Genomic DNA, 25708 nt, shown 5'->3' with positions numbered 1-25708 from the left:
AGATGATCCTGCTTCAAAACCAAAACATGAAAAACTGTTTGCATATGCCATGGACAATGCACAAAACACTATATACATGCACAAATGCTGGTACAGAATCACCACAGCTCAGAAAGGAGATTTAGTATGGTGCCTTCGCAAACCCAACTTGGTAAAAAAATATACTTAGCCTTAATTTGTTTTGTTTTCACTGAATGCCAACATTGAGTAGCAAATTGTAATTTTTGAATAGCAACTGATTTTGTGTAGCCAATGGAAATCGTTCACTGATATTCAAAGACACAGTGAGTGAAATTGCACCAACTTCTAATGTTGCCCCCCCCCCGACACCACAAACCCCAGCTGCCCCAATTTCGTGTGTCTTAATAACTGCATAGAATGTTTTGAACTTAGAATTTTGTATCTGTTCATATTCATTGGAAGTGAAACTATTAAAACAAAAATCTTGTTTATAACCTACATATTTCACATAAACGTTTAAATTAAAGTATTAATTTTCTGCTATATCATTCAAACTAGTGAATTGTATACTTTCTACGTATCAGAAATTACAACCCTGTTAACCTGATTTTGTTTTCTTTCAACAAAATTGATGATTTGTTTAACCAAATCATACTTACAAAAATATCAAGAATTACCGATTTATTTTAAACACATGTCATGACACGGCAAAACGTGCAGAAACAAGGGTGGGTTTTCCCGTTATTTTCTCCCGACTCCGATGACCGATTGAGCCTAAATTTTCACAGGTTTGTTATTTTATATATAAGTTGTGATACACAAAGTGTGGGCCTTACCGCAAGTGTCCATTGGCTTTAAGTGTACAGAGCTGTGTGTGGGTAAGCATTACATCTAAGAACAAAAGAGGTCAACATAAGGCAGGTTTTTTTCAAACACTATGCGGACTTGAACCTGCCACACAAGCAGGGTTTTCACCAGTGTCAGTGTAAGAGGTCGTAACATTGTGTAAGAAACTATGTCATATCATACACCGAGATACAACATTTTCTCACATGGAGCATCTCTTGTGCAAGATACAACGCTATACTTTAAAAAGAAATTTAATACAATACTTTTATTACCAACGCTTCAAAGAACTTCCTTATTGATTTCTCAGCTGGGCTAGTCTCTGTGACAGTTCATCTTGTTCCATAGACGCTGCGCTGGCCCCGGCTAAGGCTGTTGTCTGTCCTGATGGTAGCTCCATATTCAGATCCAGTCTAAATGATAAAGCACATAATAATAAAAATTTAAGTTTTCATTTGTCATTAAATCTTAAGAGTGATTACCAAATGTATACCTCACCTTATAAACACCTGACAGGTTGGGCGATTGTCAAAGACCGGGCCTAATTTCATAGAGCTGCTTAAGCAAACAGTTTGCTTACACATTTTTTGCTAAGTAAAAATTTGCAGGAAACTAGCCACAAATTGTACATGTGACATGGTATTTTGCTCAGCTGGTAACCTTATTCTGGTAAGCATAAATTGTTTGTAAGCATAAACGGTATGGGCAGAGATGGTTCCTGTGGTTGATTTGGCTTAGTAGTGCATATTTGTTGCACAGTCTGTATACTCTCCAGGGAGCTAAAATGGCCCAGTGACCAGGGGTAATAATGCTGGAAGCGTTTCGAGACGCCATTTGGGTGCAGGCCTGATACTTCACAGAGGCAACAAAGGTGCTCTTGAAATGCTAAAGTAGAAATTTACAACTTCCTCATAGGGTGCCCTTTACCCCCCCCCCCCCCCAAAAAAAAATGCCTCTGTGCTTTTTTCCTTCCAAAAACGAAGCGTACATGCCTGAGGGTGTATAAAGCGCAATAATACCAATTATTAAAGGTCATGTTTAATCTGATACTTTACCCTGCTTCGTCAGCCACTTCTTGCATCAATGTGTCGACCTGTGCCTCTGGGACATTCAACGTTGTTGTTCCCGCCATTGCATCATCCATCACTGCCGTCTGTACGTCCAAACTCTCAAATTGCTTCTCAAATTGGTCCATGATTTTTGTAACCTTGTATAAGAAGTATAATGAACAAGTAAATAAACCACAGTGAAAACTGACTGGGTAAGTTTTTTTAAAGAAATTTAGGGTTGAATAATGACAAATTTATTAGAGGGAGATTTGAACCTGCGAAGCAAGTGCTTCCAAGGGCCCAATTTCATAGAGCTGCTAAGCACAAACAATTGCTTAGCATGAAATTTTGCCGTGATAAAAACAGGATTTCTCAACCAAATTTCCACGTGATTTTCAGGATAATCAAACAACAGCTGAATACAAGTACCAAGCAATATGCAACAAATGTAAATTTTGTTGGTAATCCTGTTTTTATCAAGGAAGAAATTTCATGCTAAGCAAATTTTTGTGCTTAGCAGCTCTATGAAATTGAAGCCTGCAGGTTGTACCATAAACTTGGGTGCGAACCATGGCTATGGAAATAACAGGTTGAATGGCTTCTTAAGTTCTGCCTGGCACCACCAAAACATTGACAACATAGGGAGACTGCCACCATAGGGATAGATAGTTCAGGCTTTGGATAAGTAAGATATTCAGCAGAGACTTGTAAGATCTTTTGCAGAGACTTGTAAGATCTTCTGCAGAAACTTATAAGATCTTCTGCAAAGATCTGTAGGATGTTCTGCAGAGATCTGTAGGATGTTCTACAGAGGCTTGTAAGATGCTCTGCAGAGACTTTTAAGATCATCTACATCAGACTTCAATTCAATTCAATTCAATTCAATATACATTTATTTCCACAAAACATTTTCCCAATATTATAGTAATACAGGTAGATATAAATGATAGATCTTCTAAGATCTTCTGCAGAGATTTGTAAGATGTTCTGCAAAGACTTCTAAAGATGTTCTACTGACACTTGTAAGATCTACTGCAGAGAGGTACGATCTTCTGCAGAGACCTGTAAGATGCTCTGCAGCGATCTGTAAGATGTTCTGCAGAGACCTTTAAGATCCTCTACATAGTCTTCTAAGATCTTCTGTAGAGGCATACAAGATCTTCTGCAGAGACTTTTAAAATCTAATGCAAAGACTTGCGAGATGCTCCATTTATAATTTCAGTGATTCAGTTTGGTAACTCACTTTTTCTAAGTTCATAGACTTCAAAGCACTTTCCATAGATTTGACGACACCAGCCATGGACTTTGTGACTTGTCTCGTTGTGACCGCAGTCTGTACACGTTGGGATACCGCATCAATACGCGACGCCATTCTCATGTAGTTCAAACACTGGTTCTTCTGTCGGATGGCGTTCTCTGCATGGATGCGGGCTCCCTCTGAGTTCCCTTTCTGAATTGCCTAAAAAATATTGGATCAGAAAAGAGAAAAACTTCTTTCCGTGTTTACAGTTCTTTTCAAAACATGTGTGTAAAGCACTGTATACTCTGTACTTTCTTGATTCTAGTGAAAAAAAGATTAATTCCACAGGTATATTACTTGATTCGAACCCACGACCTTTGCCATTTCTAGAGCAGATGCAAATTTAGTGTTAATGGACACTTCTTAAGGGCATACCACCAATAGGTCCCAAAGCGCTGTAAACAAAAAATTAACAATTTGTACAAATTCAACAGATATAAATATGTTTTCACCTGGGTTTTTAATTGTTCTGAAGTGTCAGCCTCTGGAAGACTGATCTCTTGCGTATTGGAAAGAGAGGGAACCATTAAAATTCAGAATCGTCAAAATAAAACTTACCTTTTTGAGTTTCCCTTTTTCTACCCTTTCATCTTTTTCACATTTCTTTGAGCTGCGCTCCATTTGCTTTGCAGCAAATTTCAGGTTGAAAAGATTCTCTGAAGAAAACTTGTTAAGAAAAATAAATATTTCTCTTTTGGGGTTGGGTATGTTGAGTTTTGTATTTCTTAAACAATCCAATGGTACATATGTACAAAATCGTTTTAGAATCTGTTTTCTTATTTCTTAATTAACATTATTTGTTGTTGTTGATTTAAAAAGGTACACATACATTACAAAACAAAAGAATATTTACATATTGTTAAAAAAATTGTTCAAATGGCATACACAAAATCATAAATAAAATGTTACATTTGGCTGAGCATGGAACAAGAACTTTGTAATTTGCCTTTTTCACAAAGAGCAAAATTTTCAATCACCATGGCTTTTATAAAAAACAGTTGTTTTGAATGTTGGTTTACAAAATTAATAAATAAAACACTTTTTTATGACTATAATAGCATATAGTTATACTTGTCCATTTTCGGATAGATTTCTGTATGGCGCCACCACTTTTTTCACTAATTTTTACAAAAAGGGATATCTCATTGAGGTTAATTAGATACTGTTTTATTTCATATCGAATGAAAAAGTGGTGGCGCCATACGGAACCCGGAAACTTTTCCAAGTTTTCAAATCATATTTAACAAATTTTAAGAAGGATACTTTCCAAAGCAGACATTTTGGTGACAATTTCACTTTCTTGATTGTTGATTGAGAAGAAAAAATCCTAACTTCTTGCTCGCACTTGCAGGAACCCGGACTTCTGTTCTTCTTTGTCGGTGCTGTATTTTGTTTTGTTTTACTTTTTAGTAAAAAATGTAAACAGAATCACCACACACAGCTGAGCTGATCGAGAAACAAAAACACAAAAGCAGGAAGAAATTGTACTTTTATTGAAATTGAAGATCTAAATAACTTAACAACTTATGCAACAATTTAAAATAAAATATAACAATTGTCCTTGTTACTGTTACTTACCGATTCGTATAAATGAGTTTTTAAATCGTTCTTTTCGAGCTAAGAAATGATGTCATTATAGCAACAAAAAACAATCCCTATCGTGACTGTGCGTCATCGGTCAACATCAATGTTTTGGTGCAATGCATAAACACTTTTCGAAACTACGGCTAACACTCGGCTTTGGCTTTTGCTTGGTATTCGTCTGCATGCTTGAAGCCCCGCAAGATAAGCGTGCATCTTCAGAATATCCGGCGGAGCCTGAGGTGACTCCCAGGTAAAGCCGTAATTTCGAAAACGGGCAATTATTACCTTACTTAGTCTGGTGCCAAGTACCTTGTAAATTTCCTCACTATATAAACACGTTCGGGACATGACCTTCTGCTAAAAAGGACAAGCGCCCTCAACTTTTTAAGGTGACAGGATCGCTGGAAATGTGATGAAGTTTGAGGAGCTATAGACTTTCGTCAAACATCACACACGACCATCATTTAAATAAAATATCACTGAATAATCAACAGTGGGTACTCAGAAGTTCGCGCAATATAGAAATGCGTGAAATTTGCTGGACCATCTTTAATGCGCATTTCCCGTCGTTTTCTATTTTTGTTGAAAGCGCGCTTATAATTGGTTGCCAGAGGGCGCTGTTACATATCCGTCACACACCGTACACACACGGTAAATGAATGCTTTCGACTGCTAACTCGTCACACCACACACACACATGCGCTGCGCTGCTCTAGGGCAAGCAGCTTGGATTGGAACAACATAAGTTTTATTCTAACTGGCTTTTACTCTTTTAAAGTTACTGAGTATCTACTTGTCGTATACGGCATTACAATTTTTTTATACGGTTTCCTCACTCATCATTGAATTCTGTTTCGTTTGCTGTTTTACGTGAGTATTTTCTTACCAAATGACTGACAATTTTGACATGCCATCCTGATTCTTGTAATTTTATCTTGGCGATCCCGAGGTCGAAATAGAATTCTACCTCCAAAGGTGATCCATTCATTTCCGTCCTCCATCCTCTACTCTATCAATGAAGCTGTGGTTTGGAGTAGGATATTTTTTTGGATAACTTTCCGTATGGCGCCACCACTTTTTTTACAAAAAGGGATTCTCATTGAGGTAAATTAGATACTATATTATTTCATATCGAATGAAAAAGTGGTGGCGCCATCCGGAAACTTTTCCAGACGATTTGTATTTTTTGCATAGGGGGGGGGGGGGGGGGCGTAGGCCTACTTTTTCTTGTTTCACAAGCATGACAAGGCCAAGGGCATGACAATTTTTAATTTGTTTGTCAAAATTAAACTGTGGATTACTGATTGGTTGGTGCAGTTGGTGAGATTGTTTTCTTTATTTATACGCTTGATTGAGTGGGGAGCACAAATCACAATTATTTATGTGAATATTTGCGATTTGTTGGGGCACACATCAAAATTGGGATAACTTTCCGTATGGCGCCACCACTTTTTCACTCATTTTTTAGAAAAAGGGATATCTCATTGAGGTAAATTAGATACTATATTATTTCATATCGAATGAAAAAGTGGTGGCACCATACGGAAACTTTTCCCAAAATTGTTTACGCTAATATTAATAATAATATTTATGTTAATATTTGCGATTGTGGTTTATGTGAATATTTGTGATTTGTTGGGGCACACATCAAAATTTTTTACGTTAATATTTATGTTAATATTTGCGATTGTGGCTTAAATTGCAAATATTCATGTGAATATTTAAGTGAATTTTTGCGATTCAGGGCGAAAACCGTGAATATTCACTTGGTTTTCATGTAAATATGCAGTACAGTGTATTGTTTGAATGTCCCTTCAGCAGGGCCACTATATACAAAGGTACTTGGGTCCAGTGTTGTAGCCACGATGGGCGGTGCTAGGCAGACCTGCCAAGAACTAACAAATTTTACCGAGCACTCTGAGCAGAATACACTGTGCTTCCCAGCCAGCACAGATTTCCCCCAGATTGCACAGCAAAATGAGGGTCCTACTAAAAGCCGACAACTCGCCGACAACGCCGACAACAAGTCCAGAGCGCCGACAACTCGCCGCCAACAAGTTTTAATTACCTCGAAAATTGCCAATATACCATAGATGTATTAGAACTATATGTGTTCTGTAATATAATCATAAATTTAATGGAAAAACTTCACGAAAAGTGTGAATTTTTAACCAGAAACGTTCACGGAAAACGGTCGGACGCCATCTTGGCTTAAAATCGTGTTCGGACCAGTCCATTACGATGCGGGTGAGTCAGACTTAGCAATAGAGGGCGGGCGTCATGCACTGTGCACACTGCAGTGAAGGTCTTCACATGAAGCCCGCCCTCTGTTGTTGACAAGTGCTAAATCTACCCGTATCATAATGGTCTGGTCCAAACACGTTTTTTAAGCCAAGATGGCGTCCGACCGCTTTTCGTGCAAGTGAAGTTTTTTTCTGGTTAAAAATTCACACTTTTTGTGAAGTTTTTCCATTAACTTTATGTTTATATTACAGAACACATATAGTTCTAATACATCTATGGTTTATTGGCCATTTTTGAGGTAATTAAAACTTGTTGGCGGCGAGTTGTCGGCGCTCTGGACTTGTTGTCGGCGTTGTCGGCGAGTTGTCGGCTTTTAGTAGGACCGCAAAATGATGGCCCCCATATCAAAACAATATCAAAATAATTTTGTTGACCCGCTCGCCCTCAGTGGACTAAATTTGATTTAGACTAGCGCCTACCACTAAAAATGGTCTGGCTACAGCACTGCTTGGGTCTGAAAGAATTCTATTTTGGGCATGGAGTCAATGAGCCTAACACAACAATACTCTGACACACAGTACATAATACAGCCCTATTCACCTTAAAGGGTATATTATGTACTTTTTCCTAACACAAAACACAAGGTCCACAGATTTACATTAAACTTGCACAGTTTGAAGATTATGATAGTAGAAAGCTTCCCTTGAAATTTTACTTACTGAGGTGCTGTAGTTTTTGAGAAATGAGTTAAAACAAATAATTTTCGTCTCAGTTTTAGCATGTAAAAAACGTATTAACCAGTTATGCTATGGTTATGATATAAAATCATAACTGGTTATTGGGATTTTACATTTCTCAAAAACTACAGAACATCAGTTAGTAATATTTGAAGGGAAGCAAACGCTGTAAGTTTAATGTAAATCCTTGAAAAGGATCCGGGTACTTTTTGAAACACATTTGAAACACAATGTCCTTAGATTCACATTCTACTTACACCATTTGAAGATATTAGAGAGGTTTCGCAAGCGTACGGATACAGATACAGATACGGATATGATAACCGTATCCATTCACGCCAGCCGAGTGTTGGATTTTGTTTGGCAAACTATAGGTAAATGTTTCACTTGAGTGCGCTCGCATTCATCATGAGTGTTTTTCTGACAAACATGACCGTTAGAGACCCTGTGTTTTATCATGGTTTTATACACTGCACTTTTTCATCGTTTTGCTTGCAAATGACTAACAATTTTCTGTCTATAGCAAGCACGATACCAGTGTAAATAATTCCCTGGAAAATGTTTTTCATCTGGGACAAAAATACAGCTTAACGTCTGCAAAACAGTATCCGTTTTTCTACGACATGTATGAGCTCCCGTATCAGTTGGTAACGTGTATGCAAAATACGGGAGTCGCGGATACGCGTCACGTAAACACACAAAGTGTCGACGTATCGGTATCTGTATGTGTATCCGTACGTTGCGAAACCTCGCTAATGATAGTAGAAAGCATACCTTTAAATATTAGTTGCTGAGGTGCTGTAGTTTTTGAGAAATGAGTAAAAAAATGTAATGAAAATACGTTTTTACATGCTAAATTAATTTTCGTCTCATGATCAATGAGACGAAAATTATTTTTTGACATTGTTTTACTAATTTCCCAAAAACTACAGCACCTCAGCAAGTAATATTTTCAGGGAAGCTTTCTACTATCGTTATCTTCAAACGGTGTAAGTTTATGTGAATCTGTGACATTGTGTTTTTTGTCCTACAAAAAGTACATAGACCCTTTAAAATACAATAACGAATAGGACTGAACTATGTATAGGCCTAGAAAACTAGGTCAGGTTTTTCACCATGTGAAAATCTCATTTTGAGAAGTGTTCTGAAAATAACCAGTGTTTGACTGAACAATCAGAACTTGAGATTAAGGCTCTAAACCGCTCGGCCATGACACCTTGTATGTATAGCCCATCCCAAATGAACAGACCTAGGTGCCCTGGTAAATCATTCATTCCAAATTGTATGAAGGTATTCGCTTTTAAAAGCTTGCCATGAACTATGTGACACAGCAATTCATCTGCTCACCTTGAATACTGCTCCAAATCTGTTGGCCAAGGTGCCTTTGATATAAAAAATACAGGATTCAGGGGAATAACAAACATCAATGTTTAATTTTAGTCTGAAAGACTACTGATTAGGCCCTATGTGGTCATAAATTTTAAAGCCATTGCACATTTTCGGAACAGAAACAAAAAAAGTTCACAAATTTACAAATAACTTACAGTGTTTACAGAAGGTAATGGCGAAAGACTTCTTTTGAAGTATTATTCCATGAAATGCTTTACTTTTTGAGAAAACATTAAACCAATTATCAATTCTCGATATCGAGAATTATGGATTTATTTTAAACACATGTCATGACACGGCGAGCGTGCGGAAACAATGGTTGGTTTTCCCGAAATTTTTTCCCGACTCCGATGACCGGTTGAGCCTAAATTTTCACAGGTTTGTTATTTTATATATAAGTTGTGATACATGAAGTGTGGGCCTTTGGACAATACTGTTTACCGAAAGTCTCCAATGGCTTTAAATAGAACCATTTCTTTCTGTAAAATGTAAATTCAACCCTTACCCTTTACTAAGGTGCCCTTGCTGATTCAAAAACGAAGCGAAGCACTGGTACATGCCCTTAAAGGCAGTGGACACTATTGGTAATTACTCAAAATAATTATTGTCATCAAACCTTACTTGATAACGAGTAATGGGGAGAGGTTGATAGTATAAAACATTATGAGAAACGGCTCCCTCTGAAGTGATGTAGTTTTGGAGAAAGAAGTAATTTTCCACAAATTTGATTTTGAGACCTCAAGTTTAGAACTTGAGGTCTCGAAATCAAGCATCTAAATGCACACAGTTTCGTGTGAGACGGGTGTTTTTTTCTTTCATAGTTATCTCGCAACTCCGACGACCGATCGAGCTCAAATTTTCACAGGTTTGTTATTTTATGCATATGTTGAGATACACCAAGTGAGAAGACTGGTCTTTGACAATTACCAATAGTGTACACTGTCTTGTAACAGAATTGTACCACTTCTAACTTGATGTTCCATCTTTACAGTGCCTCGACTCTCACAGCAGATTATTTCAAAACTGTTACAAGTTTGTTATTTCATGTATGGTTGATCCCCAAAAACAGGATAACTTTGATTATTTTTGTCAACTCTACCAATCCTTTACACCTTTAGAGAAAAAAATGCAATTATTTAAAAAACAGTTTGACCTCGTTCTCTCAGACAGAATTTTCATCACGGCGTTGCCTAAACACCCTGTGGAGAGAGCGCCCCCTGTCATGCCAAGATGGACCTTTCTGGGATGCGTGACACGGGGAGTGAGCTGACACACTACGAGGGTACGGAGAAACTTCTTGAAATTTGGTTTGAGCCCTCGGGCAAGAGTGACATCCCCGATAAGGTTACCCACGACCTGAAAGCCATTCCCAGGTTAGTTTAATTTACTTCTCTCCGGAGGTAGTAAGTGATGAACCAAAGACTATTACCAAACTTGATTAACGGATGACGTCAAGATTCTAAAGTGGGAATATTGAGACTAGTAAGAGCATATTTTTTTAAATAGTTTTTTTTTATATTATTTTTTATGCAAGTCGCCAGACAAACAAGGCCGGAAGGCCACTTCAAGGTGTGGGCTACAATGATTTTATTCCAGAGGCCTTTGCCACCTACTCCTAGGGCTAAAACAGGGTTACCCCTTTTACAGTCCATACGGATGTAGGCTTGGGTACTATCAGTCCGAAGCCTGGCCGGTAGAGCAGAAAGCACTACCTCCCCAATTTTACATAGCAAGTGTCACGACAGGGATTCAAACCCACACCCTGCTGATCAAACACCAGAGCTTGAATCCAGTGCTGTTAACCGCTCGGCCACGACACGCCACGCCATAGTGAATAGATAATACACATCCATAGCCTAAAATAGTATGAAGGGCTCGTTCTAAAAAATTATTTTGCTCCTTGCGTATTGAAGTGTGCCATTCTTGGCAGAAATACTCTAGAACTGGTCTTGTGTAAAAATGAAAACCGCAAGTATGTCAAACACAGAAATCTTGGCTTTCTTAAAGGCAGTGGACACTATTTGAAATTACTCAAAATAATTATTAGCATAAAACCTTTCCTGGTGACGAGTAATAGGGAGAGGTTGATGGTATAAAACATTGTTAGAAACGGCTCCCTCTGAAGTGCCATAGTTTTCGAGAAAGAAGTAATTTTCCACGAATTTGATTTCGAGACCTCAGATTTAGAACTTGAGGTCTCGAAATCAACCATCTGAACGCACACAACTTTGTGTGACAAGGGTGTTTTTTCTTTCATAATTATCTCGCAACTTCGATGACAGATTGAGCTCAAATTTTCACAGGTTAGTTATTTTATGCATATGTTGAGATACACCAACTGTGAAGGCTAGTCTTTGACAATTGTCAATAGTGTCCACTGTCTTTAAGTACACATCAAGTGTAAAGTCTGTGAGAAGCTTTGGAAATCAGTTATATATGCAAGCTCCATTTAAGGCCACTCTAAATGGTTACTTCCAGTAATTTCAAATGAGACACCTGACCTACATGTAAGTTACTCGAGTCCAGGTACTTGGCCCTTTAAGAAATTGATGATCATACTCTTACATACTGCCCCTTGAAGGGTGGTTTAAGTGTTGTGATAAATAAGTTTAGAACCTTCACAAGACGTTGCTGTTAATTTTTTTTTTGAATTCTGTGTATATTATCAATTTTCAAATGTCTGTTTTTCAGTCTCTCTGTGCATATTCAAGAGGCTACATGTAGTTCATTACACTGTTTGTGTATGTCTCTGTTAAAAACTCATTTGTTTGAAGCTGCTTATTTGTAATCTGCCTATTTTTTATTGTATCTTTCACTCGATGTATATTTTATTGTTCTCTTTATGCGCTTAGAGGCTTTTGCATTATGCGCTTTACATAATATGTCATTATCAATATAATGTTTTATTTTGATCTCCAGGGAACGCCTCGTTGAACTGCTTGGTTTGGTTCATTGTGAGATAGTGAGTGAGAAGTGTCGAGATGATCTCCACGCTTACGTCCTCAGGTAATTTTGCTTAGCGCTGATGAAGCCACTGTAACCACTCACAATACACTGGTACCACCCTTTACTACAAAGTACTTTACCTTTCAGCATTGTCCAGGCTTATAGTCAAGAAAGTGCCACAATTATAGCACCCAAGCAGATCCACCCTAATGGCCTACATATATGTCATAGGTCATCAATTTTGTACAATTCGCAGTTCATTTTCGTCCCATTTTTTTAGCCTTAAACCCGGTTCATACTTCCTGTGAATGCGAATGCGAAGCAATTTTGACGTGAATTTGACGTCACAACCCTCCTTTCGCAGCGATATTCGCGAGTGAGTTGAACGGAGGGCAACTGCTGCAAACTTTTCGTTGCGAATTTGTGACGTCAACATTTGTTTCGCATTCGCTGGCAGGAAGTATGAACCGGGCTTTAGAAATTATAAGATGCCTTATCACTGGACCACTGAGCTTGCCAAGTGGCAAGAGGCAGTTTGAATCCTATGTTTTATTTTTATTTTATGTACAGTGCTGAACACACATCAGTGTCTGGGTAAAACATAAATGATGTTCTGTATCCATGGTGTAAGCAATGCAAATTTAAAATTAAAAATAATTGTTTTAATAAGTAAAAAGTATAAGATCATAGCTTCTGAAAGGCAGTGGACACTATTTGTAATTACTCAAAATAATTATTAGCACGAAACTTTACTTGGTAACGAGAAATGGGGAGAGGTTGGTAGTATAAAACATTGTGAGAAACGGCTCCCTCTGAAGTGGAGTAGTTTTCGAGAAAGAAGTAATTTTCCACGAATTTGATTTCGAGACCTCAAGTTTAGAACTTGAGGTCTCGAAATTAACCATCTAAATGCACACAACTTTGTGTGACAAGGGTGTTTTTTCTTTCATTATTATCTCGCAACTTCGACGACCAATTGAGCTCAAATTTTCACAGGTTTGTTATTTCATGCATATGTTGAGATACACCAAGTGAGAAGACTGGTCTTTGACAGTTACCAATAGTGTCCACTGTCTTTAAAGGGTATATGTACTTTTTCCTAACAAAAAACACAATGTCCACAAATTTACATTAAACTTACACAGCTTGAAAATTATGATAGTAGAAAGCTTCCCTTGAAATTTTACTTACTGAGGTGCTGTAGTTTTTGAGAAATGAGTAAAAGTAATAATTTTCGTCTCAGTTTCAGCATGTAAAAATGTATTAACCAGTTATGCTATAGTTTGGTATAATATCATAACTGGTTAAGGGGATTTTACATGCTAAAATAATTTTGGTCTCATGAGACCAAAACTATTTTGTGACTTGTTTTACTCATTTCTCAAAAACTACACAACCTCAGTTAGTAATATTTGAAGGGAAGCTTCCCACTATTATTATCTTCAAACCCTGTAAGTTTAATGTAAATCTGTGGACATTTTGAACATCAAGGATTGAGAATATTAATTTTGGTTTTATCCCGATGCTATTTGTGTGAGCACTGTAATACTCATTACTTTCCAGAGCTCTGTGAAAAAAATCATAGGCATACTTAGGTTGGATTCAAACTCAAAACCTTTTAAAACCCTTGTCAATATTTCAGTGAGAGTAGCATGTTTCTGTCAACAAAGCGCTTTATTCTCAAGACGTGTGGGACGACCACTCTCCTGAATGCCATAGAGCCCATCATGAAACTAGCCAAGGAGTTCTGTGACTTTGTTGTTAAGGTAAAAATGAAAAGCAAAAAATTAGTTAATTGTCTGATGTTTCAACCCTAGCAGAGTCGTTCTTGACTGCTAAAAGTTTTTCTCTTTTTAGTCTTTGAGAAAGACTCCGCTCAGGTCGAATTGTCTGGCCATTAAATTTGTTTTTGCCTTTATACCAGTCAGTCAGTGTAGATATCCCCAGACATGCAACTTTTTCTCTGATCAGCTGATTTCCTGTTTTATTAATCTCAGTTTTACCATTCAAAATTCGAAAATACTTTACAAAATCATTGAAGTTTTGTAATTTCCTCTTTTTTTGGTGAAGTTACAGTTGCATGCCTGTTTTTTTTAAAAATCATCCTGTGAACATCCTTGTTGGACTGGAGGCAAAGACTAGGGGCAACAGCGGCAATGACAAGGGGCTTGGATGCAATGACATGGGGCATAGAGGCAACGACCAGGGGGTACCAATAAGCTTGGGCGATATCAATTTATTTTATTCACGATATATCGCCGACAATATATCGCGATATTCGATATAATCGCAATTAATTAAATTTGACATCATCAGTCTTCAAACTCCAAGTGAAAGTTGTAGAAGAGACAGTCATAGCATAAGAGAGGTGTTCTAATGACATATTGTTCTGGTTTTACTCCAAACCTATGGGGTGCAAGATGTCTCAGCTAGGAAATACATTGTGATATTGCGATATTTAATCGATTTCGCAATCGATTTCACAATATATTTCGATATATCGCGATATATCGCGATATATTGATATTTCGATTAAAACCAAATCGATCCGATATCGAAATCGTTTCCAAATTGTTATCGCGATATTCAATAATATCGTGATATTGCCCAAGCTTAGGTACCAAGACAATAACCAGGGGCAAGGAGTCTATATCCGGGGGCATTAAGACAATTAACACAAAGGGCACCGAGGTTATCACAAAGGGCATGGAGGCAATAGCCTCAGATGCTTTCGTGAAGCATCAGGCGTGGTGTCTGCTGCCACCTAGCGACCAGTTCCTCTCTTATTGTTACTTCTGCACCTTGAACACCCAGCAGGGTGGATATGGGCGCATTACAAGTCTTATTATTATTATTTATTTATTATTCTACTGCTGTGTACAAAATGCCAACAGACAACCAACATTTTTAACAATTATTTTTTTGTAGGATTTGTTTTACTCCCGAAAGAATTTCTTCCGCCCTGAGCTCCAGCAGGTTCCTCATCAGAGCTTTGCCAGTGAGGTCCAATACCTGGATACTCTGTTTGACAGTAAGTTGGATATTTAATGTAACAAAATTTGGTTTTAACTCATCCAGCCAGCGACTGAAGATTTTGTTTAAGGGAAATATAGTTTACGTGTGTTCTTCACCTCCCGCAACAACAAAAAGATTTCAGTGTTTTCCCTTTTTTTTCAGAATCTCATCCCTGATAAATACATTAATTCAAAGTGAAATGCTTCTCAAAAAATGCTTAATACGATCAAAAGCCGCTGTACTTTTTGTCAATTAAGTTTTTATTGCCAATAATTTTAAGAGTGATTGCCAAACGCTAACAGACCCTTTAAGTTTCGTTTTCCCAAAACCTTGTTTACGTGTGAATATTTGCTGATGACTGGAATGATTTTGTATTAATTGGCAGATGGAGCAGCCTACATGTTGGGACGAATCAACGGAGATTGCTGGTACGTTTATCTTCTGAATCCATCCAAACAATTTTGCTTGCCAACATTTACTGAGATCGTCGGAAATCGGTCTGTCCGTCATTGTGCACTCCATTAAATTGAAAATAACACACATAATATTAATAGGTTTCGCAGTATGCAATACCGGCCTTGGAACTTCACACTTGAAGGGGCGGGGCAATTTTCCCTCAAATGAGGGGCACTTCGATGAGGCATATGGAAATTTATTTTGGAACGTTGCAAAGGGCACCAGGGCTTCACAGAAATTTCTTTGGGTGCTGTTGGGTAATTGTTCCGGTCCATTACCCACCAAACCCTTTCATCACATGGTAAAAAAAAAAGTTTCTGACATCTGAATTAATTTACAGATACAATTTTTCTTTTTGGCCACTCTTTCATCTTTTATAATGTTTTAAACAAGTTGGTGCTTTTAATTTAATTGTTTTTTTCTTCTTTAAGACTTCAGAGTCAACTAAGAATTTAAAATTCCATATCACTCCAAATAAGTATAACTAAACTGTCTAACTATTTCTTGTGTTTTTTTTTCAGGTATCTGTACACACTGGATAACACCAACCAGAACCAACCTGATCAAACGCTTGAAATATCCTTTGAAACTGACGATTAAATTTATGCTTTATAATTTTTTAAAGTTGCTTTTAATCATTTCTGTAAAAAGTTGCATGGTCCGGTTTTCCCCAAAAGAAATTTTTATTATTTTGTTTGCTTAAACAACAAATGTTGACAGATGACGCTGTGTCAAAACTGAAAAACAAAGAAGCATTTTTGCATTGTGCACAGCCACCATCATTGGTGCAATTTTTTTTTATACAAAGACATCAAATGATACAACTTTAGATCTTGTATTCAACAACCTCAATCACTTTTTTATTCACCATTGACACAGCGATTGTTAATTAATGTAGAAATAACATTGATTAATTTTTAGTTAATTTTTATATTTACATGTTAGTAAAGCTGTATGTATTAAGAAATGTTGTCATCCTGACAATAATTAATTTTCAACTACCACTTTTCTTTCGTACAAAACCCTAAAGTAAAAGCTTAAACTTTCTTAAAGCTAAACAAAAATATCTATTTTAAATTTAATCTGAAATTTTTAGGTCAATTTGCCCAAAGATTATACAGTAGTAGCATCTTGTTTGGGAGAATTTTAAATTTATTTGCATTCATTATATTTTATTGTATTTTAAAAAAATTTGTAACATAAACACTTATTCTATGACCCTTGACCTCGTATTTGCACATCTTGATGACCAACCTTGACCCCAAGGTCATGAAGCACTTTGAAAACACCACCGGCCGTAATGGCAAAGATGTCACTAAGGTTTGTATTCTGTATTTATCGGATCCTAGAGAAATTTCGAGTGCAAACATTTATATTCAGTTTTGGTTTTTACCCATGTACAATGATGTCTGATCCCCGATGCAAATTTAATATCTATTAAATCGTTTGCAGTACCCGCTGCTAAAACATAGGATTCAAACTGCCTCTAGCCACTGGACAATCTTGGTGGTCTACAATGTAGTTGGTATGACACAGCTCTAGAATTGCAAAGGTCGTGGGTTCGAATCCAACCTGAGTAATATGCCTGTGATTTTTTGTTCTTACAGAATTCGGGTAAGCACTTAGTATACAGTGCTAACATACATCGGTGTATATGGGTAAAAACCAAAAATTCATTTTCTTTATTCTTGATGCAAATTTAACGTCTATTAAATGCGAACATTTATTCAACCCATGTTTGACCACTGACCAGCAACGTACATGCGCAGTGACATACTCAAACAACTAGTTTGTGAGCCTAGTTAAAGGCAGTGGACACTATTGGTAAATACTCAAAATAATTATAAGCATTAAACCTTACTTGGTAACGAGTAATGGGGAGAGGTTGATAGTATAAAACATTGTGAGAAACGGCTCCCTCTGAAGTAACAAGGTTTTCGAGAAAAGTAATTCTCCACGAATTTGATTCCGAGACCTCAGAATTAGAATTTGAGGTCTCAAAATGAAGCATCTGAAACCACACAACTTCGTGTGACAAGGGTGTATTTTCTTTCATTATTATCTCGTTTCTCACAATGTTTTATACTATCAACCTCTCCCCATTACTCGTTACCAATCAAGCTCAAATTTTCACAGGTTTGTTATTTTATGCAAAATGTTGAGATACACCAAGTGAGAAGACTGGTCTTTGACAATTACCAATAGTGTGCAGTGTCTTTAACCATCGGTACCATCTGACCATGGTATTCAACACTCCATTGCCTTCCGCATTACGCTATAGTGTCACTGGCTCCCTTGTAGTGTCACTGGTTCCCCTCTGCCCTTTACACATGTTTACATGGAACAGGCTATCGGGACCACAGAAGAAACCATCGTCTGAAACCAATGTACTGCGGCTGGTTCCAAAATGGTCAACCAGACTAGCCAACAAACTGACCAGTAGTCGACCAGCCTGGGTTCAAGTCAAAATAATCAACCGTTAGTTAACCATGGTGCACACTCGAAATTGCTCTTACAAAAACTTGTTTACATGTATCTCACTGGGTTTTCACGAGCTTCGGTCTGGAACACAAATGTTTATCGACCCGGGAAATGGAAGACTTCTCTTTGATCTCCCATTGTTTGGACTTATTTTTAGAAGTGAAAGTGAAGTGTTTTTGTTTACCCTGTTTGCAGTTGTTTTAAATTTATCGACATGTTTATTGGCTTTTATTTAACAACTGTATATCTGTAAAGCACCTTGGGAGTGCTTTAGGCATAATTTGGCTCTAAATAAATATTGTTTATTATTTATTATTATTAATTAACTTGAGTATTAACTTTCGTTTGTCATCTTTTTCTCAGGAGTCTGGAATAGCAGATCTGTTACCGGATTGTCAGATTGATGAATTTCTTTTTGAACCATGCGGCTATTCCATGAATGGTTTGTTGCCCAAGGTAAGAAAATAATTAGTTGACCCCTCCTACTTTCATGGCTCTGCTTACCGTAAGCAAAGAATCAGCAGCTGTTTGTTTCTACTGGATTATTCCTATTCATGAATACCCTATTTGTTAAAAAAGCAAAATTATGTAGGGAAATCTGTCTTAACTTTTCTGTTTACCCATATACACCGAAATGTGTGTTAGCACTGTATACTCAGTACTTTCCAGAGCTCTGTTAAAAAAAAATCCCAGGCACGTTACTCGGGTAGGATTCGAACCCACGACCTTTGCCATTCTAAAGTATTTAGTACCGAGTATACAGTGCTAAAAACACTGTTATTGGCAAAACCACAATTAATATCCCCAATGCTAACTTTCCATCTATTAAATTTTCCGTTTTTATTAAATTTCAATTCCTGTTTGGTATGTCCTCAAGGCTCCTTTTCTGTAAGGGGTCAAATGGCATGCAACGCTCAATGGTTGTGCATTGATTTAACATTGATTTTACATTGATTACAAGTTTATGTTATATTGGCTGACGCATTATTATCGCCAGTATTTGTCGTATTGCTCTGTGTCTGAAATACATTTTAATAATGTGAATTTTAAACGGTAACTATGTAAATTTTATAAATGAAATTGATATTGTATAATTATAGTAACTCTGCCCTTAATTTATTGCGAGTCCCCGCGATTGGCGAAGCCATAAAAGGGGTATTGTGTTTCTAATACTATGTCCTTCTGTGGGCCAGGTTTGTTTTTAACTTAACACAGCGTGGACCCGAGAACAAAAGGGGTCCACAGTAACGTAGGCCTTGTAACACGTCCACACATTTTAATTTTAAGCTAGCTAGTTAATTTTACTTTATTGTTTTAACCCTGGCTTAATTCGTTCGGTCGTTGAGGGATATGTAGGAGTTCAGAATAATCTATAAATTATAGTAAACTTGCGGGTACAACCATGTAATAATTCTCTTTTGAGGGAGTGCTGGCTCTGAAAAGAGACGGTTTGGTTTGAACAGTAATACTCTACTCCTCTTTAGGAGAAAGCTGTAGGACTTAAAGGAACATTACAGAATTGGTTTTGCTAGCAAAAAAGTTGCTGGCAGTGTAAGCACTTTATGTAATCCACCATATACATAAACTGACAAACCTGTAGAAGTTTGAGATCGATCGGCCATCTGGGTCACGAGAGAACAGTGAAAAACCGATAACACATTTTGCATTGCTTCCATGCCAAACAAAAATGAATAAAACGCTCCCTGAGCGATAAACTCTAAACAGGAAATTAGATAATTTATTTCTCATCAAATATGAAATTTCAGACAGAAATTTTTTAAAGGGATGTTTTCTACTATCATCATCATTACACCGTGTAAGTTTTATGTAAATCTGGGATCTTCACGAGTTTTGTTCTCACCAATTCCTTTAAATGAGAATAAATGAGAACAATACATTTGGTATTTGTTCTTTCATTGAAACACTAAAAATTCTACGTTATTTATGCAGTCATAAAGAGGTTTTTTTCTCCTTCAAATGTGTTCTTTTTTTTAACAGGATGGATATGTGACCATTCACATTACTCCAGAAGAAAAATATTCCTACGTCAGCTTTGAAACTAACATTGAAATGGTAAGTAAGATGATGATGGTCATTCCCAAAAATACTTGCCAAACAGTTTGAAATTATGGAAATATAAACCTCTTGAATATTTTTGCCGTGCCACTTTCCTGCTTTCCACTGGAAAATGAGTACATCGCAAAATTGAATTGGGTCATTTCCCGTCCTCTTTAAACTTACCGTCCTCTTTAAAGGCACTGTTCAGGTTTGGTTATTACTCAAAATATTTATTGATCTAGCATAACTTGGCAACGAGCAACAGAGAGCTGTTGATAGTATACAACATTGTAAGAAACAATTCCCTCTGAAGTGACCTAGTTTTTGAGAAAGAAGTAATTTCTCACTAAAATAGTAAAAGACTTCTGGCCAGAAGTCTTTTATTCCTAATAAAAGACTTCTGGCCAAAAGTCTTTTATTCCTATCTGAAAGCACACTATTTTGTACAACAACAAGGGTGTTTATTCTTTCATCATTTTCTTGCAACTTCAATGACCAATTGAGTCCAAATTTTCACAGGCTTGTTATTTGATGCATATGTTGGGATACACCAAGTGAGAATACTGGTCTTTGACAATTACCAAACGTGTCCAGTGCCTTTAATAATAGAGCCACAGGAAACTCACAACTCGGTCACAGTTGATTTTCAGTTGCTATTTCCTTCTCTTTTTTTTTGACATGAACTAAAAAAGATACATATCTGTTAATGTACAGGATTTGCAGAGCATATAAAATACATGTAGTCACAGACAGCGTTCATGTTTTGTGTGATCAACCATACACATGAAATAGCAAACCGGTGACAATTAAATTAATTGGGCGTAATCAGTGTTGAGACAGGAGCAAATAGTGAAAATCTACGCACAGTTTTCAGCATGCAAACACATCGTCATTGATTTGGGTTCAAAATTAGCTGATTTTGTTAGGTTTTCAGACAGTTTTCCTCCAATTGAACTTTATAATCAGTAAGTTTTCTGACTAGAATTAACGGATTTGGGTACTTTTTGTAACACAAAACACAATGTCCACAGATTTACATTAAACTTACACCGTTTGAAGATAATGATAGTAGAAAGCATACCTTAAAATATTAGTTGCTGAGGTGCTGTAGTTTTTGAGAAATAAGTAAAAAAATGTTATGAAAATACGTTTTTACATGCTAAAATAATTTTTGTCTCATGATCAATGAGAGGAAAATTATTATTTTTTTTTTTTTTTATTATTCAGTACATTTATTTCAATGCTGTCATACAAAACAATAATACAATAGCGTACATTTATGTCAAAATTAAAACAAGCAATATAGTATGAGGTATGATTAGGTACACAATACTTCAAAAAAATTAACAAGTAGTAATTTAAAGACAACATTTAGGTGTAAGGTTAAGCAAAATGCTTTTGTGCCCTAACCTATTGACAGACAAACATTGTTGACATTGTTTTACTCGTTTCTCAAAAACTACAGCACCTCAGCAAATAATATTTTCAGGGAAGTTTTCTACTATCATTATCTTAAAACTGTGTAAGTTTAATGTAAATCTGTGGACATTGTGTTTTTTGTCCTACAAAAAGTACATAGACCCTTTAAACAATTCTTTTTTGTATCCTTACCAATCCTTATTATACCTTTAATCAATATTTAACCGAGTGTAAAAACATATGTTTATTTGTGCAGAAGGACTACAGCGAGTTTGTGAAGAAAGTTCTGACGGTGTTCAATCCAGGGAAAGTTGTCATGACCCTGTTTGCAAGCAAGGTTTGTAAAGACTTAATAATTTGAATATTATTTAAAGGCAGTGGACACTAGTGGTAATTACTCAAAATAATGTTTATCATAAAACCTTACTTGGTAACGAGTAATGGGGAGAGGTTGATAGTAAAAAATCATTGAGAGAATCGGCTCCCTCTGAAGTGACGTACTTTTTGAGAAAGAAGTAATTTTCCACGAATTTGATTTCGAGACCTCAGATTTAGAATTTGAGGTCTCGAATTCAAGCATCTGAAAGCACACAACTTCGTGTGACAAGGGTGTTTTTTTTTTTTCATTATTATCTCGCAACTTCGACGACCGATTGAGCTCAAATTTTCACAGGTTTGTAATTTTATGCATATGTTGAGATGCACCAAGTGAGAAGACTTGTCTTTGACAATTACCAATAGTGTCCACTGTCTTTAAAAAAGACTGCAGTTATGTCCCCAAATATTCCAAAGATAACAAGATCAGCCTACTTGTTTACAAGGCAATAAATTGTAAATCTCATATGAGCTCCATGGGTTAGTAGTGAGACAAACCAACATCTTTTGAGTCTGTAACCGTTAACGTAACACTTCTTTTTTTTCTCAAATAACTGTCAATGTTCTTTTGGTTCCAGACAGCCAAATGCGGTACCAGCCGAAAGGCACTGCGTGAAGTCTTCATGGATACCTACCGACGTCACGATCGCCAGTTCTCCGAGTTTCAATGTTATGATCTAACGTTTGCCACCTACATCCGTGATGACATTGTCTAAACTACAACCCGGAACCAATTTCTTAAAGCTGTTAAGCAGAAAATACTGCTAAGCAAAATAGGAGTAGGCCACCAGTTGTAACAATGTTTATAGAATTTTAGATGGTACCCACAGTTTCTTCTTAGCAAGATTTTTCAGGGCTTAGCGGATTTGTGTGCTTACAGGCAAAACGAAATTGAGCTCAAGTGATTTCAGTGGCCATTTTCTGGTTTTTTTATGGAGAGGTAAAGGTATTTCGATATTAAGACTTTGATATTATTTGCTGCACTCCTCTAGTGTAAATTAGTGCATTAGTTCAATGTTAATGCATTGACCAGTTAAGTTAACCTAGCATTAACTTTATTTTTGTTTATTCCTTTTGGGTTTTGGGTGGAGGGGGGTTTTGGTAAGTGCTGTAAAATTTATTATAAATAGTACCCGCTATATCAAATCACTAATATCTGGTCAACATTTGACAGAAAATTTCAGTGCTTAGGTAAGTTTTGTCTTGCCACTAGCTTCATGTGAGTTTGTGCTACAACAAAAGAAATTTGTTTCTAATTGTTGACATGTTGCCTTTGGATTAAGCGCTTAGGGCTATAAAAGTGTTTGTTATGAAATGAATGTCGGGAAATTTAGCCGTTTCAAACTACTCGCCAACCAAATGCATCTGTGGTATGAAGGAAAACGAGTTAGTTAGTGGGCGAACATTTCAACCTTGGCGTTTCTGGTCAGCACAGTATTTAAAGACTCGGTCTTGACACTTGTGTCCTTAAGCAAGACACTTTACCATTTTTAGTTCATCCTTTGGATGGGACAAAAAGTCGTAGGCTTCGCATGTTAAATATCCTCAGTACACTGTTATCGTAGTGCAGAGGAGTTAATAGTGAGACGTGTAGAGACTTAAGCCCAGTTGATACTTCCTGCGAATGCGAATGCAATGTGAAATTGACGTCACAAATCCTCATTCGCTGCGATATTCACAAGAGAGTTGAGCACAACTCAACTCAGTGCGAAATTTCGTAACGTCAACATTTGTATCACATTCGCATTTGCAGAAAGTATTATCCGGGCTTTCAGCTGTTTTCCCAGTAGATAGCAATCTATAAGTCTCTGCAGTTCAGGCCTGATACTTCATAGAGCAACGAAGGCGATTGCTTCGATGCCCCCTGGTCATTGCCTTGGTGCCCTTGAAATGCTCCAATAGAAATTTACAATTTCCTCATAGGGTGGCCAAGAGGAAATGCCTTGGTGCTCTTTCAAAGTTGAAGCATACAGGCCTGCCCATTTGTAAATAAATGTAACCCTGTGCAGGTACTGTGAACTGCTCCCAGGGTTTCTCCCTCGCCTAATTTCTATCAAGGTGGATTTACGGCAGGGTTGGGTAGATGATTTAAAAGTAGAATATAATGATACACAAAATTTCTAAAAATTGTGGTTTTACTTTTTTATCTTGAACTTAAAGGATTTCATTCAAAAAGAAAAGAGAAAACCACACATTTTTAAGGAATATTTGGTGTGGATCCTTATATTCTACTTTAAAAACATTTGACAACCTTGTTAATTTTGCAACAAATGGTTTATGTAGCCCAAAGCGCCCAATCTGAAGGCAACGTGTCCCTTTAAATAAATATTTCTTTCTTTATTTTAAAGGGGAACAAACAGGGTCGTATTCAGTGTTGTAGATATATTGTGTAGTTCTTTAAAAGCAGCTGTGCTGATTTGGCAAAACGTAGCATTGTAGGCCTATACATAAATAGCAAAATGGAATACCAGTAATGGACTTTGAAAGCTTGTTGATTTGGAATTAACAAATGAAGAAACTGACAAATATCACAGAGAAATTTATCTAAACAAAACCTTAATGTTATTTCCATTAATTTCAAGAGTGATTACCAATTCCTTTAAAAGATGATCATGGTGGAACACTTCCCTTGAAATATCTTTGCCTGAAATGCCAGTTTAAGTTTTGTTGAAATGCTGTATAATAAATTTTAAAAATGTTTTGATCTCGTGAGTCAAATATACAACATTTGATATCGGTGAAAACATACAAGTTTGTTCGTTTGTTTGTTTCACTATTCACTTGTGACTCTGATGACCAATGGACCCTTCCCATGAAATATGCTAATGACATTCACGCATGCGTACAGACCCTGTTGGTTGGCAAACGCCATAGAGTTGTACACTAAGCAGACGCGCAATTGCGTCTGCGTCACGCACCCATTAGCCGTGTACAAACCAGCGCGATGTTCCCTCATTTTGCCAACCAAAACGTTAGTGCGCACGCGCTACGTGCAATTGACATATTTCATGGGAAGGGTCTATTGATCTTATACTGTTGACAGGTTTGTAACTTCATGTGTATGTTGGGTTGTGGAAACTGGTCTTCACAAAATGTTATTTGATCTATTGCTTGTACACAAACCTCGAACTTCACCAAAATACCAAGAAAAGCAATGGTCTCAGTTGCCCTCGTCTTGGCATGAGTGCCCCAAAATTAAGCTGCCTTGAATCAAAAGATTTGGTGATGGATAATAGAGAAATGGTTGTTTCCCCCTTCAAAGCTTAAGTGTTTTAAAGACACTGGACACTATTGGTAATTGTCGTCAAAGACCATTCTTCACATTTGGTGTATCTCAACATATGCAAAAAATAACAAACCTGTGCAAATTTGAGCTCAATCGGTCATCAAAGTTGCGCAGTATTTATGAAAGAAAAAAACACCCTTGTCACACCATGGTCACACGTAGTTGTGTGATTTCGAGACCTCAAATTCTAAATCTGAGGTATCAAAATCAACTTCGTGGAAAAGTTACTTCTTTCTCGAAAACTAAGTCACTTCAGAGGGAGCCGTTTCTCACAATGTTTTATACTATCAACCTCTCCCCATTACTCGTAATCAAGAAAGGTTTTATGATAATAATTATTTTGAGTAATTACCAATAGTGTCCACTGCCTTTAAAATGAAAATAGTTGTATCCAAGCATTTATTTGCAAGTTGGATTTGAATCGTGTCTGGGACAATAACATGCTTAGTCACAAGATTTCATTTTAATATGAACTCTGAGAGACTAGATACAGTTGCTATGTCAAACGAGTCATGGTAAGCTTTTGTGTAGTAGGATGGATGTTGGCAAACAATCACTCACA

At 36.9% G+C, this 25708-nt stretch overlaps 2 protein-coding genes across 6 annotated transcripts; one reads left to right on the top strand and one right to left on the bottom strand.

Annotated features, from left to right (window-relative positions):
- Positions 1-745: 745 nt before the first annotated feature.
- LOC117296562 (charged multivesicular body protein 1b-like) lies at positions 746-4833 on the bottom strand. 4 transcript variants are annotated; one of them, XM_033779549.1, is made up of 6 exons: positions 4735-4833; positions 4420-4602; positions 3715-3812; positions 3100-3315; positions 1863-2014; positions 746-1220 (listed from the first exon to the last, which is right to left on the bottom strand). In XM_033779549.1, exons 2-6 carry the CDS (start codon positions 4433-4435, stop codon positions 1103-1105), a joined length of 600 nt encoding a protein of 199 aa, XP_033635440.1. In that variant the 5' UTR covers positions 4436-4602; positions 4735-4833; the 3' UTR covers positions 746-1102. The 4 variants fall into 4 exon arrangements, with proteins under 4 accessions (XP_033635440.1, XP_033635441.1, XP_033635442.1 ...); XM_033779550.1 differs by having other exon boundaries at positions 4420-4597; XM_033779551.1 differs by having other exon boundaries at positions 4420-4558.
- Positions 4834-5419: 586 nt separating this feature from the next.
- Positions 5420-23750, top strand: LOC117296875 (S-adenosylmethionine decarboxylase proenzyme-like). 2 transcript variants are annotated; one of them, XM_033779972.1, is made up of 12 exons: positions 5420-5610; positions 10281-10483; positions 12030-12116; positions 13699-13822; positions 14985-15087; positions 15457-15499; positions 16049-16103; positions 16767-16847; positions 18372-18464; positions 20007-20081; positions 21742-21822; positions 22439-23750. In XM_033779972.1, exons 2-12 carry the CDS (start codon positions 10341-10343, stop codon positions 22574-22576), a joined length of 1023 nt encoding a protein of 340 aa, XP_033635863.1. In that variant the 5' UTR covers positions 5420-5610; positions 10281-10340; the 3' UTR covers positions 22577-23750. The 2 variants fall into 2 exon arrangements, with proteins under 2 accessions (XP_033635863.1, XP_033635862.1); XM_033779971.1 differs by having other exon boundaries at positions 10277-10483.
- The last annotated feature ends 1958 nt before the right edge of the window (positions 23751-25708 follow it).

The sequence above is a fragment of the Asterias rubens genome, chromosome 11, assembly GCF_902459465.1.
Source record: "Asterias rubens chromosome 11, eAstRub1.3, whole genome shotgun sequence".
NCBI classification, from domain to species: domain Eukaryota; kingdom Metazoa; phylum Echinodermata; class Asteroidea; order Forcipulatida; family Asteriidae; genus Asterias; species Asterias rubens.
Note: the sequence above shows the minus strand (reverse complement) of the source record. Positions and strands in the feature narration are given on the sequence as shown.

Coding starts and splice junctions, on each gene's coding strand:
- LOC117296562 (XM_033779549.1), bottom strand. Junction 3,316..3,714: donor AAAAAGGGAAACTCAAAAAG/GTAAGTTTTATT, acceptor AATATTTTTTAG/GCAATTCAGAAAGGGAACTC. Junction 2,015..3,099: donor AGTCTATGAACTTAGAAAAA/GTGAGTTACCAA, acceptor TTCTTATACAAG/GTTACAAAAATCATGGACCA.
- LOC117296875 (XM_033779972.1), top strand. CDS start 10,341: ATGGACCTTTCTGGGATGCGTGACACGGGGAGTGAGCTGACACACTAC. Junction 16,848..18,371: donor ATGGCAAAGATGTCACTAAG/GTTTGTATTCTG, acceptor TCTTTTTCTCAG/GAGTCTGGAATAGCAGATCT. Junction 20,082..21,741: donor TTGAAACTAACATTGAAATG/GTAAGTAAGATG, acceptor TTATTTGTGCAG/AAGGACTACAGCGAGTTTGT.